General features: G+C 36.7%; 1 protein-coding gene and 1 long non-coding RNA gene across 5 annotated transcripts in view; one reads left to right on the top strand and one right to left on the bottom strand.

The window, feature by feature from the left end:
- The first annotated feature begins 246 nt into the window (after nt 1-246).
- Ask1 (apoptotic signal-regulating kinase 1) lies at nt 247-9,406 on the top strand. 4 transcript variants are annotated; one of them, XM_034323689.2, is made up of 24 exons: nt 247-376; nt 789-922; nt 1,015-1,235; nt 1,308-1,502; nt 1,576-1,745; nt 1,985-2,153; nt 2,221-2,520; nt 2,609-2,862; nt 2,938-3,097; nt 3,330-3,683; nt 3,756-4,017; nt 4,114-4,251; nt 4,319-4,485; nt 4,557-4,652; nt 4,718-4,857; nt 4,925-5,080; nt 5,377-5,484; nt 6,093-6,205; nt 6,268-6,437; nt 6,507-6,771; nt 7,056-7,383; nt 7,465-7,612; nt 7,676-7,752; nt 7,818-9,406. In XM_034323689.2, the coding sequence occupies exons 2-24, from the start codon at nt 886-888 to the stop codon at nt 7,876-7,878; spliced, it is 4,089 nt and encodes a 1,362-aa protein (XP_034179580.1). In that variant the 5' UTR covers nt 247-376; nt 789-885; the 3' UTR covers nt 7,879-9,406. The 4 variants fall into 4 exon arrangements, with proteins under 4 accessions (XP_034179580.1, XP_034179583.1, XP_034179581.1 ...); XM_034323692.2 differs by having other exon boundaries at nt 4,925-4,942; nt 5,389-5,484; XM_034323690.2 differs by having other exon boundaries at nt 5,389-5,484; nt 7,818-9,405.
- A 1,139-nt stretch (nt 9,407-10,545) lies between these two features.
- Nucleotides 10,546-14,561, bottom strand: part of LOC117604043 (uncharacterized) — an 81,774-nt gene continuing 77,758 nt past the window's right edge. Inside the window, exons 6-9 of the long non-coding RNA XR_013063020.1 lie at nt 13,788-13,897; nt 12,834-12,935; nt 12,446-12,680; nt 10,546-12,066 (exon numbers count right to left, since the gene is read on the bottom strand). This is a non-coding gene — a long non-coding RNA (uncharacterized LOC117604043). The remainder of the gene's footprint in view (nt 12,067-12,445; nt 12,681-12,833; nt 12,936-13,787; nt 13,898-14,561) is intronic.

The raw sequence follows: 14,561 nt of genomic DNA on the forward strand, positions 1-14,561 counted from the left end.
ATTCATCCTTGAAATGATATTATATTCTGTACAATAAAATAAAGTTTTTCTTGTAATAAATTTGTGGTCAATTAATTTCGTTACCATTCATCTTCAACTGCTACAAAGACTGCGCTTTGCGTTCAGCTAAGAAATAAATGGGTTCGTGTTTTACTCCAACGGTCCTATGTGTTAATCACAATTATCATTTCATTTTTATTATAATGCGTTCTATCTTAAGATTTTCTATTTTTATACCGGTAGAGCGACTGATCTTTCTGCCATCTGTGAACTAACAAGAAAATTCTTTATGTGAGTTGTACAGCACGACCTCGACTCCGGATTTGTGTGTTCTAGAAGAAATGGACGGTTGTATCTATAATGTGCACTGTAAAAGGTATTTTGCGTACCGTTGCCTGATTAAAGAATAAGTTTGACGCAATTATTCTCTATTAACGTTTGTGAAATGATGTATGATATAGTTATTATACTTTAGTTTTGTGCGAGCTTATGTCACAAACTGATTATTTGTTCAATATTCTTTTACATTTTGTTATTTCACTGTACTTCAAAATATTTGAAAATTATTAATGTATTTGTATAATAATCTTTTTAAATATTTCCATTATATTTGACCTTGTAATTGTATAAGTTATACAACTTTCCTCAAATTCCATATGTTTATATTCTTACATATTATCTGTAACATTCAATGGTTTATAAGATTACATTTAATGGTAATCTTCTGTATTATATATCATGCGATATTTGTAATTAACTATTATTTTATATACTTCATTTGTACACAGGTAAATGTAACATTTCTTTGTTCAACGAAGCTTCCAAGAATTCATTAAATAATAGCTAACAATATTAGTTATACCCAGTAAGAAATAGTTGTGCAACATGCCTTCCACTTGTGGTGATACAATTGATATGGCTGGTAACTAAATCAATTAAATTTAATATTAGCCTGATATGTATTGCATTATACATTAATTCTAAATTCTTATTATTATTCATAATACTTTATAGGGATTTCACAATCGGCAACTGTAGAAGGAATTTCTAGCACAGATAGTGTTGGTACTCATAGCGACATTTCTGGGCATACTACAATCTCAGGGAGACCTAGAATGGATGTAGCTTGTGTTCTAGATCTACAGCAACCAGAACACTTGGTTCAGAGAAGAAGAGCCTTGGAGGAAGTTAGACAAGCATGTAATTTAGTCAATGCTAATATGCATCATATACAGGTAAAACTGTTTTTCTCATTAGAACCTATAAAATGTAATATTGGAATCATACGAATTTCGTGATTTTTTCAGTTTGAAAAACTGGATTTTGGAGAAACAAATGTACTTGATACATTTTACAATGCGGATGTAGCTGTTGTGGACTTAAGTATTCAGCTACAACAGTCTGCTTTATTTTATCATCTTGGTGTTAGAGAAAGTTTTGGTATGAAAGAAAATATCCTGTTACATAATGATGTAGATACAGAAACAACTATTAGGCTCAAGGTATATTTATATCAACCTATGTATATGTTGTATTTAAAAATTATTGTTTAACATAAAATTTTTTCATCTATAGTTATCATGTGGAAGCTACACATTTGTTTCATACCGTGTAGTAGAATGTGGTTCATGTGTAGCTACAAATCCAGCTACTACCAGAATCACTGGTGATGAAGTAGTAGATCCAAAGCAACACCTCACATTGAAGCTTAAGAAGCTGTTTCAAGATGTTGAAGTACAATCTAAGTATGTTTTCATTTTTCACTGATTCATTATCATATGGTTTTTTATAGATAAGAAACCAAAACACGTTATTCCTTTGTCTTAATTATGTCACGGTAAAGAAGTGAATAGTTTATCTTATCATTTTGTACATAGAATTGATTTAAAGCATTTGTTCTACTATTAAGAAATTTTTCTAAAAAATGTGTAATGAACTTGACCTTATTGCAATATTGATGTTATTCTTGATATTTTTCTTATAGAGCACATATGAAAGAAAAGTTCCTAGCGGATTTACGTAAAGCACGTGAAACATATTCGGGTGAAGAACTTTCAAAGGCCTTGAACAACATGCGCAAACGTTTAGATGATCCAAATGTTTTATCCGGGGAGGTTGTTCTGAATGTTCTTATATCGTTCCGTGAAATACAGGTAGGCGTATTTAAATGAGTGTCCTTCGAAATAAATTTTTCCAACATCTGACATTATGTATGTTCAGGATTACGACGCAATGGTACAATTAGTTGATGATCTGAGAACAATTCCGACTCACAAAAATTACATAAACACCCCGGCTATTCGGTATCTATACGCCTTTGCGTTGAATCGAAGGAATAAAGAGGGTGATAGAGAAAGGGCATTAAAAGTTATAGAGAAAGCCTTAGAGAAGAAAGAAAATCATGTTCCTGATATGTTATGTTTGTGTGGCAGAATATACAAAGATAAATTTGTAGAAAGTAGGCATACTGATTTAGAAAGTTTAAAGTGTGCTATCCATTGGTACAGAAAAGGTTTCGAGGTATTTATATATTGTTCTTTTCGTATTTTAAATATAAAGAAGAACACTTGAATCACGGGTTTTATTTAATTATAATTTCTGTATTTAGGTTCAACCAAATGAGTATGCAGGGATAAATCTCGCCACATTGTTGGTTATAGCAGGAAACGAATTTTCAAAAAGTGAAGAATTGCAACACATTGGAATGATACTGAATAATCTTATTGGGAAGAAGGGTAGTTTGTCAAGTTTGAAGGACTATTGGGACGTGGCCACATTTTTTGAGATCAGTGTGTTAGCCGAGGATTACTCTAAAGCTATTCAAGCTGCAGAATGTATGTTCAAATTGAAGCCGCCGAACTGGTAAATATCTAACACCTCTGAAAGTATTTAATATTGAAATAAAAGATGGATGTTAATGAGATTATTTGTTAATAGGTACCTGAAATCAACAATAGGGAACATATCGCTGATAGATAGATTTCGTAAAAAGAACGACGAAGCCGAGGTTTCACCAGAGGAGCAAATATTTAGTTTTTGGATGGACTACTTTGTCGAAGCTACAAAATCGGAAGTTGGAGATAGTATACGGTTTCCAGTAAGTTGATAAATGGAATCGTTCTACAAAGGATCCAGTTTCTAATTCGGGAGACTATGGCTTATAATATTGTGTTACCAATCCAGCTTACTTCTGTACATTTTGGGTCAAAGTAAGAATAATATAAAACTGCTCTTAGTGCAGGTTCTTAGACTGACTTTAATGAATCAATTTTCCATTACAACAGGTTCCAGTGAAAAGGTGAATTAGTCGCTAACCTTTCTCTTTTCAGCTCTTAGTGCTGGAGCCGACGAAGATCTTGATGCCGAGCTACGTAAACGTTAATTTGGGAGCTGAAGAGAAATCGGTACAGATTTGGAATTTGTGCTTGGATAATATGAAGAATAACTGCAAGCAAGTTCACGATTGGTTGTTCACCGCGAACATGATACGTAGTGTAAGCTTGTACAAGAGGGATGAACGTTGTCTTTTTTTATACGTTCATCAAAACTCTGATGATTTCCAAATGTATTTTCCATCTGTGCAATGCAGACAAAGGTTCTATGATTTGATTTTGGAAATGACCAGAGACCAAGAGGGTATGGTTACAGATTTGGATGCTTACATGACTGATGACAGAATGAAGGTTTGCAGAGAGTTTTTAGATCTTGGCAAGGATTTAATTAAATTTCTTTTGTTAATATCTGCGTTATTATAGTTCGAGTATGAACTGGATGACCAAAATAAACGAATAATGCTCGGTAAAGGCACCTATGGAGTCGTTTACGCCGCTCGAGATTTAAACACTCAAGTTAGAATTGCAGTGAAAGAAATTCGTGAACGAAATCTAGGAGATGTACAACCCCTACACGAGGAGATTAAATTACACAGTCAACTGAGACATAGAAACATCGTGCAATATCTTGGTTCTGTAAGCGAAGATGGATACTTCAAAATATTTATGGAACAAGTTCCAGGAGGTAAATCAATAAGATTGTACAGTATCGATCAATATATTACTGTATAATATAGTAACACATTATGCAATGTACTGTATGTTTTATTTATTTCTTTAGGAAGTTTATCAGCTTTACTTCGATCAAAATGGGGTCCTCTGAAAGAAAACGAATCTACAATCGCTTATTATACGAAACAGATTTTAGAGGGTCTCAAGTATCTCCATGATCAAAAGATTGTTCATCGAGATATCAAAGGTAAAATGTAATATGTAAGTTTCATTTTTCGACGTTACAGGATTTTCATAGTATTTATTATTTTTAGGCGATAATGTTCTAGTAAATACGTATAGTGGCGTAGTCAAGATTTCAGACTTTGGCATGTCAAAACGATTAGCTGGTTTGTGTCCAAGTACAGAAACATTTACTGGAACATTGCAGTATATGGCCCCGGAAGTTATCGACAAGGGACAACGTGGATATGGTGCTCCTGTAAGCTAAATCTTTTGCAAACATTATCTTTGAGTGTATAATATAAAAATCTATGTTATTTACACGTGTAGGCGGATATTTGGTCTTTGGGTTGTACAATAGTTGAGATGGCAACTGGAAAGCCACCGTTTATTGAGTTGGGTTCACCTCAAGCAGCGGTTTTTAAGGTAAAATGTTTATATTATTTAGAAATGATACAATCATAGCTATATTAAATTCGATGTTCTAACAGGTTGGATATTACAAAATACATCCAGAAATTCCATCAGAACTATCTGAAAGAGCGAAAAGTTTCATATTACGTTGTTTTGAGCCTAATCCAGACATAAGAGCAACCGCGGCTGAACTCTTAGAAGATCCATTTTTGAACGAGTACGTGACACAAGTAAAAAAATTGCTACATAAGTAAATAGATTGGTCAATATATTTTTATGTTTAGGAAAAAGAAAACTAGTCGGTTAGTGGCACCACCTGATTTTGGTAGAAGTATTTCAGTACCTGCTGATAGACTTGAACGTTCAGGAAAATCTGATAAAACAAACAATAATCATGTCGTTTCCGCTTCTCCTATTCAGACTTCACAGTCAGATGATAGGTAACGTAAATCTTTTATTTATGTAATACGTATCTACGTGTAAATGTTTATGTCGTTGCAGTCTTTGAACAATTTCATTTTTGTTCTTATGTTATTAAAAGCGATTTTGTGATACGTTTCGTGTTGGTCGAATCAGTCTGTAGTAGTAAGATGATAACATAGATGATAATTGTCGAATAATAAATCTGAATACATTGCGTGCAATGTATTTGAACGCGTGGTTTGTGCTGTGATTTTTCTGAAATTTCATTTCTTAACTATGTTATTTTGTAATATAATGAAATGTAATCAAAAAGTGTTACATACAGTGGAGGACTGACAAAGTCAAGCCCACTTAGAGAGCGCAGTCCAGCACACCTTCTGTCTCCCATCAGAATGCCCACTGCGACCCTTTCTTTTAACAGGTACGGTACTAACGTTATAAATGGTTAAAGCTGTCCATAAAAAGATATAACAAACAATAGTAGTACATTACATATTAAATTTATTTTTATAATATAAGTTAAGAAATTAATTAGCATTAACACTAATTATCCCATATATTTTTTAATACGTTTACTAATACGTGCAGTGCTTTATGTTGCTGAATGTTCATGTGTTGTGGGCAATGGAGCTTCCTGTTTGGAATACATGTAATGGAGTGTATCTTTTCAAAATGAAAATGAAAGAATAAGATTCTTATGATATTTCAAATCTTCCTTGTATACATCTTAAGCTAATTATATGAACTGAACTTTAAGTTATGAACTGAAGCTCGATATACTAAGCAAATTTAATACAAACATATAAAAAAAATCGTCTATATAACACTGTTAATATGCTTTTTAATCATTCATTTTTAATATTTATAGCTTCAGTGATTGCCACATGTATTCAGGTTTATTTCCAATTTAGATGTATCAGGAAATATTCTTGCCCTTGTGACATGTGCATAATGTAAACTTAAAATTCATGTATAAGGAGATGAATATAAATAGCGTTTGAGATTAATGTTTAATCTTCATACTTCTAGTACGATAGGAAATACACCGTCCATAGAGACAAGTGAAACTGATATAGGTGGAGCTTCAATGACCAGGAGAAGTTCCTCGGGTGGTTTATTATCACCGGAAGTTGAATTAGGAGGTAATATTTCTAATGCTTAATAAAACCATTCGGTTTTAACGTAAATGATCTATTATTGATAGGTCAACCAGGACCAAAAACCGGTGAAGAACAAGAAGGTTTCTACTTACTGAAGAAGGATAGCCAAAGAAGAATGACACTAACTAGAGTTCTTACTCAAGACGAGGCAAAGATCTGTGAGGTTTGGATGAGAGGTATACATCAAGCAGAGGGTCAAACTGTCCTTCAAATGGTAATTATTGTTTATACATATATTCATTAAATATAAGATACGTGTATGTAAATACTCTTTTTGTTTCAGTCCCATTTGGAATTATTAATGCGTGCTCTAAGAGATTATATCGCGGAACAACACCATGAAGTAATCGTTACAGCTATAAGAACATTGAAGGAAGAGCTAGACTTTGATTCTACTGCTATCAATCATCTTAATTTAGCCATTTACCTTTTCCAAACCGCGGTGAATGAAGTTTTACGAATGCATAGCATAAAACCTCACTGGATGTTCGCATTGGACAACTTAGTTAGAAATGCGGTTCAAGCAGCCATCACTGTACTCTCTCCTGGTAATATTGTAATCATTTTTTATATGAAGAAAGTGGTGTTACAAATCATCTTGCTGACTAATGGCTACTGACTAATACACTTTTTCATATTATCTAGTGATATGTTAAATGTGTATTGTATACATTTATCAGATATACAGATAATTATATCAGCTCTAAAAATATCTTAAATACAAATATCATCACCACTAATAAAGAATCTCTGGTACATTTAGACGTCAGTTAGCAGATCACTTTTCGTGGAGGGTGTCTATTAAGAAATTTGTTTAATGTGTAATTTATAGAACTTGGAGCTAATTTACTTGGTCAAGAACGCGTGCAACCTGGTGGCCAAGGTCCTGAAGAAGGATCTACATCCGGTGTGTCGACAGTGAACTCAGTGAAATCTCAAAAGACCGGTGATTCTCTCGATAATAAATATTGGAAAGAATACAGAGATCAAATGGGGGCCTTAAAAATGGAAAACATGAAATTGCTTCAAGAATTAATTGAAAGCCAAAAATCGTATCAGACTTTGTTGCAACAAATTCTTGACGAGCAAAGAGCTCAAGTTAATACTTTGACACGACTTTGTGAAAATATTAATCGAAAAACTTTGAGACAGGAATCAGGGTAAGATACGATATATTTCCTAATTCGAATTTAACATGTACCTTAAAAAAGTAACTAATTTTTTTTACTTTATTTTTAAAGTTATAATTCATCGATATCTGGTAATATGGTACAACCGGCTGTATCATTGATTGTAAGTGATTCAAATTCTAGTGCAGTACCATGTACAGATCAAGCTCTTGTTGAATGGTTACAAAACCTTCAAATAGACGAAGCTTCAATCGAAAGAGTAAGTACCCTAAAAACTGTGATATCAATGAAATATGACATTAATTATTAACATTGTTTATAGTTTATGTATGAGCAATATACATTGAAGGATGTCCTGGAACATGTTTCTCGAGATGATATTCGTAGGCTGAATCTCAGGTAACTAACCAGATTTTTTTTCGTTTACACGAGTGATGTATTTAATAAATAAATTGTTTGTTTAGAGGAGGAATCGAATTAAGGATATGGCAAGCTATAATGAACCATCGACAAAATAATGATTAATAGCAACAGGAGGAGCGATTGTTGAATTGTATAAAACATTGAAATTGATTTTTATGTTAACGGTTTACTTTATGCAGGGTAAAATATTTGTTCAAATGTGGCCGCTATGGCAAACGAGAAATGTTATTAGAAAACTGATAGCAGAATAAAATACCTGTATTGTTAGAGCATTGTTCGTAAATTCAGACTACGCGGATAGTTATAAATGCACAATGATATTATTAGTTTATTTCGTAGTTCCTAAACATAGAGAGTATTTACAAGACACGTGTGTACATATAACAAGTTTTGCATATACTGGTTCAACAAGATCTTGTTACAGTGGAAATTTGAAATTTCTGAGAATGCATTTAACGATTATGTCAATACAGGAATCAGTATCGTTGCATCCGCTAACTTACACGCACTGTAACTGATTGTATGCAAAATTTGTATTTTTATTCAACAATTTATTAATCTAGAATATTACTCTTGCCAAATTTAAGCTCAAAAATTCAGTAATTTGGTCCAATTTTCTTGTGAATTTGTTCAATATTTTTTACTGCCAGAGCTAAAATTGATATTACTGAAAAAAAAGAAATATGTGCACGTAGAAAGTTGCCTTGTATTTTTGTGTTATGATTACAGTAAGTAATCTTGAAACAAGCGAATGTTCGTAGTGCCTTATAAACCGGTGTAATAGTACAACAGTAGATACTTATTATGTGCAAACAGTAACATTTCATTGCTGTATCTGTATATTTCTCAAGAAAATAATATTTACATAAGTGTCTTCCTAGTTGCACATAAAAACTATTTACTTGAAAGAGAAATACCATAAAGTGCTTGTTATAGCTTATATGAAAAGTCTGCTATTAACTGTGCGTCTAAAATCTACCAGTTGTTTGTAGATATGAATTTTTATCTAATAGATTTTCTGCTTCTTATACGATATTTTAGCGAACGATAAGAAATTCTTGCTTCCTTAATATGTATATTGTATAGAATAGTCGAAAAATCACGTTTGCAGATCATCGATTTCTTCCATCGCAATACTGCAATATAATCACGCCAGACAATTAATATAAGTGCCTAATTTCATCAGGGATACATCAATTATATCGTAATTAAAGAATACATATACTTCTATAAAATGTTGATTAATTAAATAGCATCGTTAAGAAAACGAATATCCGCTGAAATGTTCAAATTGTCTCTTATAATTGTTAAGATATTTTCACATTACCGTTTCAATGTACTCGATAAGATTAATTATCTTGTTAGTAGGCTGAAATTTATAATAAAGATTCCAGTGAACAGAGTAGAACAAACCTTTCGTTTCTTTTTTTTCATTTATTCCCTTCCATAGTCACAATAGCAGCGAAGCAGGTTTCTGAAAAAAGAAAATAATGGTTCTTATTCTATTTTATTATAAATTCTATCTCGTGCACCGACACTTGCTCGGAGGGTTTAATTGAAATCGAAAGTAAACGAAGACTCGGGAGCGGATCCTCGAGGCGGAAGGGTCGAATCGTGGAGGGTGGAAACGAGTACGTGATCGGTTCGAAGGGTTGCTATTCCTTTTCAACCATCTCGCGACGTACCCTACATTGATATGGATGAGGCGTTCTCTACCTCGTTGCAATGTTTCGTTTAAAAGATAAGCCTAAATAGATTCGCAGCTCGTCGGAGGAGAGCTTTAACCGGTGTCTTCTCGTGATACGATCTATGTAAAGAAACGGCGCGTTACACGGTGCTTTCGAAATCCCTTCCCTTGGTAATTGGAAGAAAAAGAAGAGCTAGACGGATGAAAAGTTTAAATTTTTCTGGAAAATGAATGCACCGACCAGCCACGGTGTAAAATTACAAAAGTTTCGGACACGAGGGTCGGACCTATTCATTTGCACTACAAAAAAGCACACGCGGCTTATAAACGAACCCCCTCGAACTCAGTCGCTTATTTTCACCGTCCAGCCTCTCACTCTATTTTCCCTCTTTTTATTTTTTATTTTCTCTTCCTCTTGTCTGCTCGTTTCGATGCATTCGCACGCGTGTGCAATCCACACTGTCTACGTGGAATATTCAAGGGGGTGATTGCACAGGATATTTTCGTTCACCTTTTACGAGTCTGTTCGTTTTTAAATTTGCTTGTAGTCGAATAAAAGCGTGCAGGTATTTCGCGTATTCTGGGAAGTATACACGCGTATCTAATTCCTTTACCAATTTCTTAAGGATGCAGGATGAATTCCGCCCCGAGGTTTCTCCCGTTGGTCAAATTCTCCTCAGAGAATACCGAACGAAACTGATTAAGATCCCGAATGCTGTCAGTACAGCTGTGTCTTCTACTCTTAATCCTGATAGAAAAAAAAAATTTGTTAAAGGATCGATAGGGTGGATCTTCGACGGTCAAAGATATACAGAACACCCCTATTTGCTTATCATTAGCAATTCCGTAACGGAAGTCTACGGGACTTACGAGCCGCTGCATCTTCGCGAATATAAATGTTAATGTTCCTTTGTGGAGCTTTTGCATATATTATCGGGATCCCGTTGTCGGGTACTCGTGAAATTCGCGAAATTCGAGGAGGGTTGAAATTCACGGATAAGTGGCTCGGTTCGAGCATCCCTTAGGGAAGCTTCTTTCGGTGAACTGTTATGGTTCGCGTATACATAGTCTGTACAATTTTTTTATGTAAAAAGTTGCAAATTTCATGTGCATCGAAAGTGAAAGGGGAAGCTTTGTGGGATGATTGCCGAGGAACGCAATCAATACAGATGCGACTGTTAGGTCGTAATTTCACGGTTCGATTTGAAATCGCAAATAAAGCGACGCGAACGTCCATCGAATCGAATTGACGTCCCGACGCAAATGCAGCAGCATCGAAGGGGTTGTCCGCGATCAGGACACAAATCCCAAGCTGTCTGGTCGGCCATCCTTTTCCCCTCTCTTTACCTTTTAATTAACTAATTACGTTCGCGGAGTAACTAAAGAGGATTCGCGATTTTCGAGTACGAGGAGGCTTTCAGCGTCGCCCGAAATAATCCATTTGCCCGAGTGAAAGGCTAAATAAGATTATCGCGTCAGCTTTCTTCTCCTCTCGGCGAGAGAAAAGGGGAGAGAGAGATCGTATCCGGTAATCTCTTTTTCAGTTACATGAAATTGATTGCAATTCTTCTTTGCGAGAACCGATTTGCGCGAAACCTTGCTTACGGTTCTAAGAAAGATGTTTCAAGTTTGAACGACAGTCGGATTCATTGTTCGAGACACGCAAGAGTTTCCAGGAAATATTTTCGTAGCGAAGAAGGTAGACGAAAAAAGAAAGGAACACGTCGATGGGACGATTAATTCGGCCGGAAAGTGAAATCATCCTTTTCCAAGAGCTTTCTTCGATGCAGACCAGCGAAGGAAGTTATGAACGTTCCCGGAGGATTACGGCGAGAACAATGAAGGCTGACTCTCCGTCTCCTCGTTTTCACGGAGTGACACCTTGTTCGCCGGGACTAATTACTTTCGGCTTAAAATCCTTAATTTGTTGCTGAAAGGCTGGCGACGGACCCTATTCCAGCCCGATAAGATCTTTCTTCGCGCCCTGCTCCGAGGGCTATAGGGATGTATCTGCTGAAAAAAACTTACATCTTTAAAAAAAATAAAATTTGAACACTGCCACGTATCTTACAGCGGCACAATTATTTTTCCTGTCTAAAACGATTTAATTAAAACGGTATCTAGGTGCTTTTTCTAATTAAAAAATCCATCTGAAGAACAACATTGGACGACGAAGGAGGCAGAACAAAAATGTGGTAGTTGCCGAGGCACGGGGTAGAAATTAGCCCCCCGTTGGCAACTTCTGGCACGTTGCAAAGAAGGAGCCGGACTGATATTGAATCGCGTCTGCACCCTTTCTCGTCTCATAACGCTACCGTTGGGAGGACTACCAGGCAACAGATGTACCTGATACATATTCATATCCAGCTTCCACGACTTCGTGTTATTGTTACTGTTATTATTGTCAGGCCAGAGCCAGTCCTCCGTAATGGCTTTGAGAAGAATATACGAGCAGTGTCAGGTCGATGGAGCTTCAGAATTGCTCTCTGACCGCAGTTAATTATACGCTATTGCTTATTGCCATTGGCAGTTCAATGCCTTTGTGTTATTTCAATAACGTTCAATTCTGATTCTCTTCCAACCTCCAAAATTCTAATTTAGATCTGAAAGACACAAAGTAGGATTAAAATTAGAAACAGTAGGAAGTGGATAAATGTGTTTCAAAAGCATGAAACTCCTTTCAGAAGGGCGGAAGTAGGAGTATGAAAGTTGAAATTTTCTACGCAACCTCATCTCCGACCAAGCTCGAAAACTTCTCCATAACGCGGCCGAATTAATGGCAATTAATAGCATCCGCTGTTTGCAGGCCGGCTGTACACAAGGGCCTGTTTGCGCAGCCAGTCCTACCGAGCGGAGCACGTGTAAATTTCCACTCTCGTTTTCGACCAACGGATTCGATCGAGGGTCCTCGAACCGCGCCGCGCAAACAGACCCCTAATGAATTGGTGGTTGCTATTCGAAAGCGGGAAAAAATCCAATTACCGCGGGGCCGCTGTTTCTCATCCTTCGGATTCCATCTGTAATCGACGCCTCTGCCAGTACGAGAGGGTCCAACCGTGTCGGAGAACGAAACCGCTAATTGCATCGTCGAGCATTCGTATTTATCCACGTCAAGGATGGAATTTTTCTTCGTGTTGCTCGAGCTTTCGGAATTCTTCGAATTCTAGGCCTCTTTCCCGGTTTTTTCCTCCCTGTCCGTTTTCCTTCCGCTCGTTCGCTACTATTTCGAAACACAGAATTTCATGACATAAAAGTAGTTCAAAATAGCACTTCTAATATATCAATGTAAAGCTTAAAGTCTACAGAAAATGACTACATAAACGCTTTAATTAGAAACAGCAATCGGAAGTATTAAATTGAAAAAGATTACCATGTCTGACCAAACACGATTGTTACTACTTTGATGGTCGACGCGTTCATTCCGTGCCCTTTGGATCCCGTTTCTCCCTCGTTTGGTCATCGAATCTCCCATCTGCAACACAAAAACATTCTCATTCGAAAAAGCTCTGCTATGGATCGTCGATGTTTCGCAAAGTAATCATCGATAAACGAGAGCCGGTTAATCCTATGGTGTTAAAGATAAATAAAAGATTAATGCTTGCTGCGAGTATGGTATCTGTAAAAATCCTTTAATCTCTGCGATCTATTGTCCCCGTGCGTGGAACATCGAGGGCGAGAATTAGCGTTCCCTCGTAGTTGGGCCGCGGTTGTAGCTGAATTATTGCTCTGCCCTCGTCTGTATCAGCATCCAACCACCGAAAACGTTTCGCTGATAATGCGATTCCACGCTGAAATTACTCGGCGTGGAACGATGCTCTAGGTGATTTCCGGCAGAGAACGTCATTCGAAGGGAAAGAGAAAAGAGAAAGGAAAATCGGGCGAAACGAGCGGAGAAGACAGGGAGAGACGTCTGGCGTTATCTCGAGCGTGTCACGCGGAGAACCAGGCGAAAAACTCGAAGAAAAGAGAACAGCATCCTCGGTGGCGGCTATGAATTATGCATGGAGGGAGGCCGCTGAAACTTTACGACGTATATATACGGCCGTCACGGCCTCGCGGAAATCCGTCGGATTCCATTAGAGGGCTTTTAATTAGCTGCTCCGTTCTATCGACTTTCGGCCTTTCAGCTGCTCTCTTTTCTTTTCTCCTCTCTCTCTCTCTCTCTCTCTCTCTCTCTCTCTCTCTCTCGAGGGGTAAATTTGAATCGTTCGAAGGGGATCTATGCTCTTGGAAAATATTTTTCTTTTTCAATTTTTTATTGGAGTTTAAAGTTCCGCTTGAATTCATTAAGGAATATTAAATCACCCTATGTATTTATACGTACCGTCGTTTTTCCGCTTGGAAAATCGTTGGTAAGTGGCGCCGCGACGCCCACGTCGAAATTCCACGTTCGTAAGGGGTGCGCGAGGCAGGTGTCAAGCCCGGGAGATCCATCTGGGAAAAGAAAACAGGAGCACAGAGTCAAGGTAAGCGTACACCACGAAAGCGGCAAACTTTTGCTTGGAAATCAAACGAACAACCTTTTCGCGAATTCAACCAACCGTACACCCTTCCTCGGTCTGGTTTATGGAACGTAAACAACGCGAAGAGGAACGACACTTTCACTGGAATAGGAAAAAAACCACCCTTAGATCGGTCTTCGCGTTTTTTCCGGCTCGAGCTTGTATTTATTACCGAACGCTACAGAAAGGCTCTTTCTCGACTCTTATTCCTGCCCTTCGGAGGGTTGCAACGAAGGGCGGAAGATTCACGATGCAGAAAGGCGTGACGAGTCAACACCTCGTTGCTAGGAGTTGTTTGTCGACTCGACGTGACCGCACCTTCGAAATCGACCACTTCGCATGCATCTTAATACATATGGCCAATTATGACACATTGTTGACCGGTCATGAGTTAATTCGTGTTTTAACTCGTCTTTGCACTTGCACTTGCACTGGCTATTTTAATTTTCGAAACTCAGAGTAATATAAAATATTGCAAAAAATTATTTTCTTTGAAATTTAGGTTCTTATCGCATTTTTATTACAAAAATTTCAATCGTGACGGAGAAAAATTTCTCAATTTGTTCTAATTATTTGAGTGATTTTGAAATATATTA

Source organism: Osmia lignaria, chromosome 11, assembly GCF_051020975.1.
Source record: "Osmia lignaria lignaria isolate PbOS001 chromosome 11, iyOsmLign1, whole genome shotgun sequence".
In the NCBI taxonomy this organism is placed as follows: Eukaryota; Metazoa; Arthropoda; class Insecta; order Hymenoptera; family Megachilidae; genus Osmia; species Osmia lignaria.

Bases quoted from the DNA above. Each gene is read 5' to 3' on its own strand.
- Ask1 (XM_034323689.2), top strand. From the start codon at position 886: ATGCCTTCCACTTGTGGTGATACAATTGATATGGCTG. The intron at 1,503-1,575 runs GTATATTTATAT...TTTCATCTATAG, and splicing joins AAACAACTATTAGGCTCAAG to TTATCATGTGGAAGCTACAC. The intron at 2,863-2,937 runs GTAAATATCTAA...ATTTGTTAATAG, and splicing joins AAATTGAAGCCGCCGAACTG to GTACCTGAAATCAACAATAG.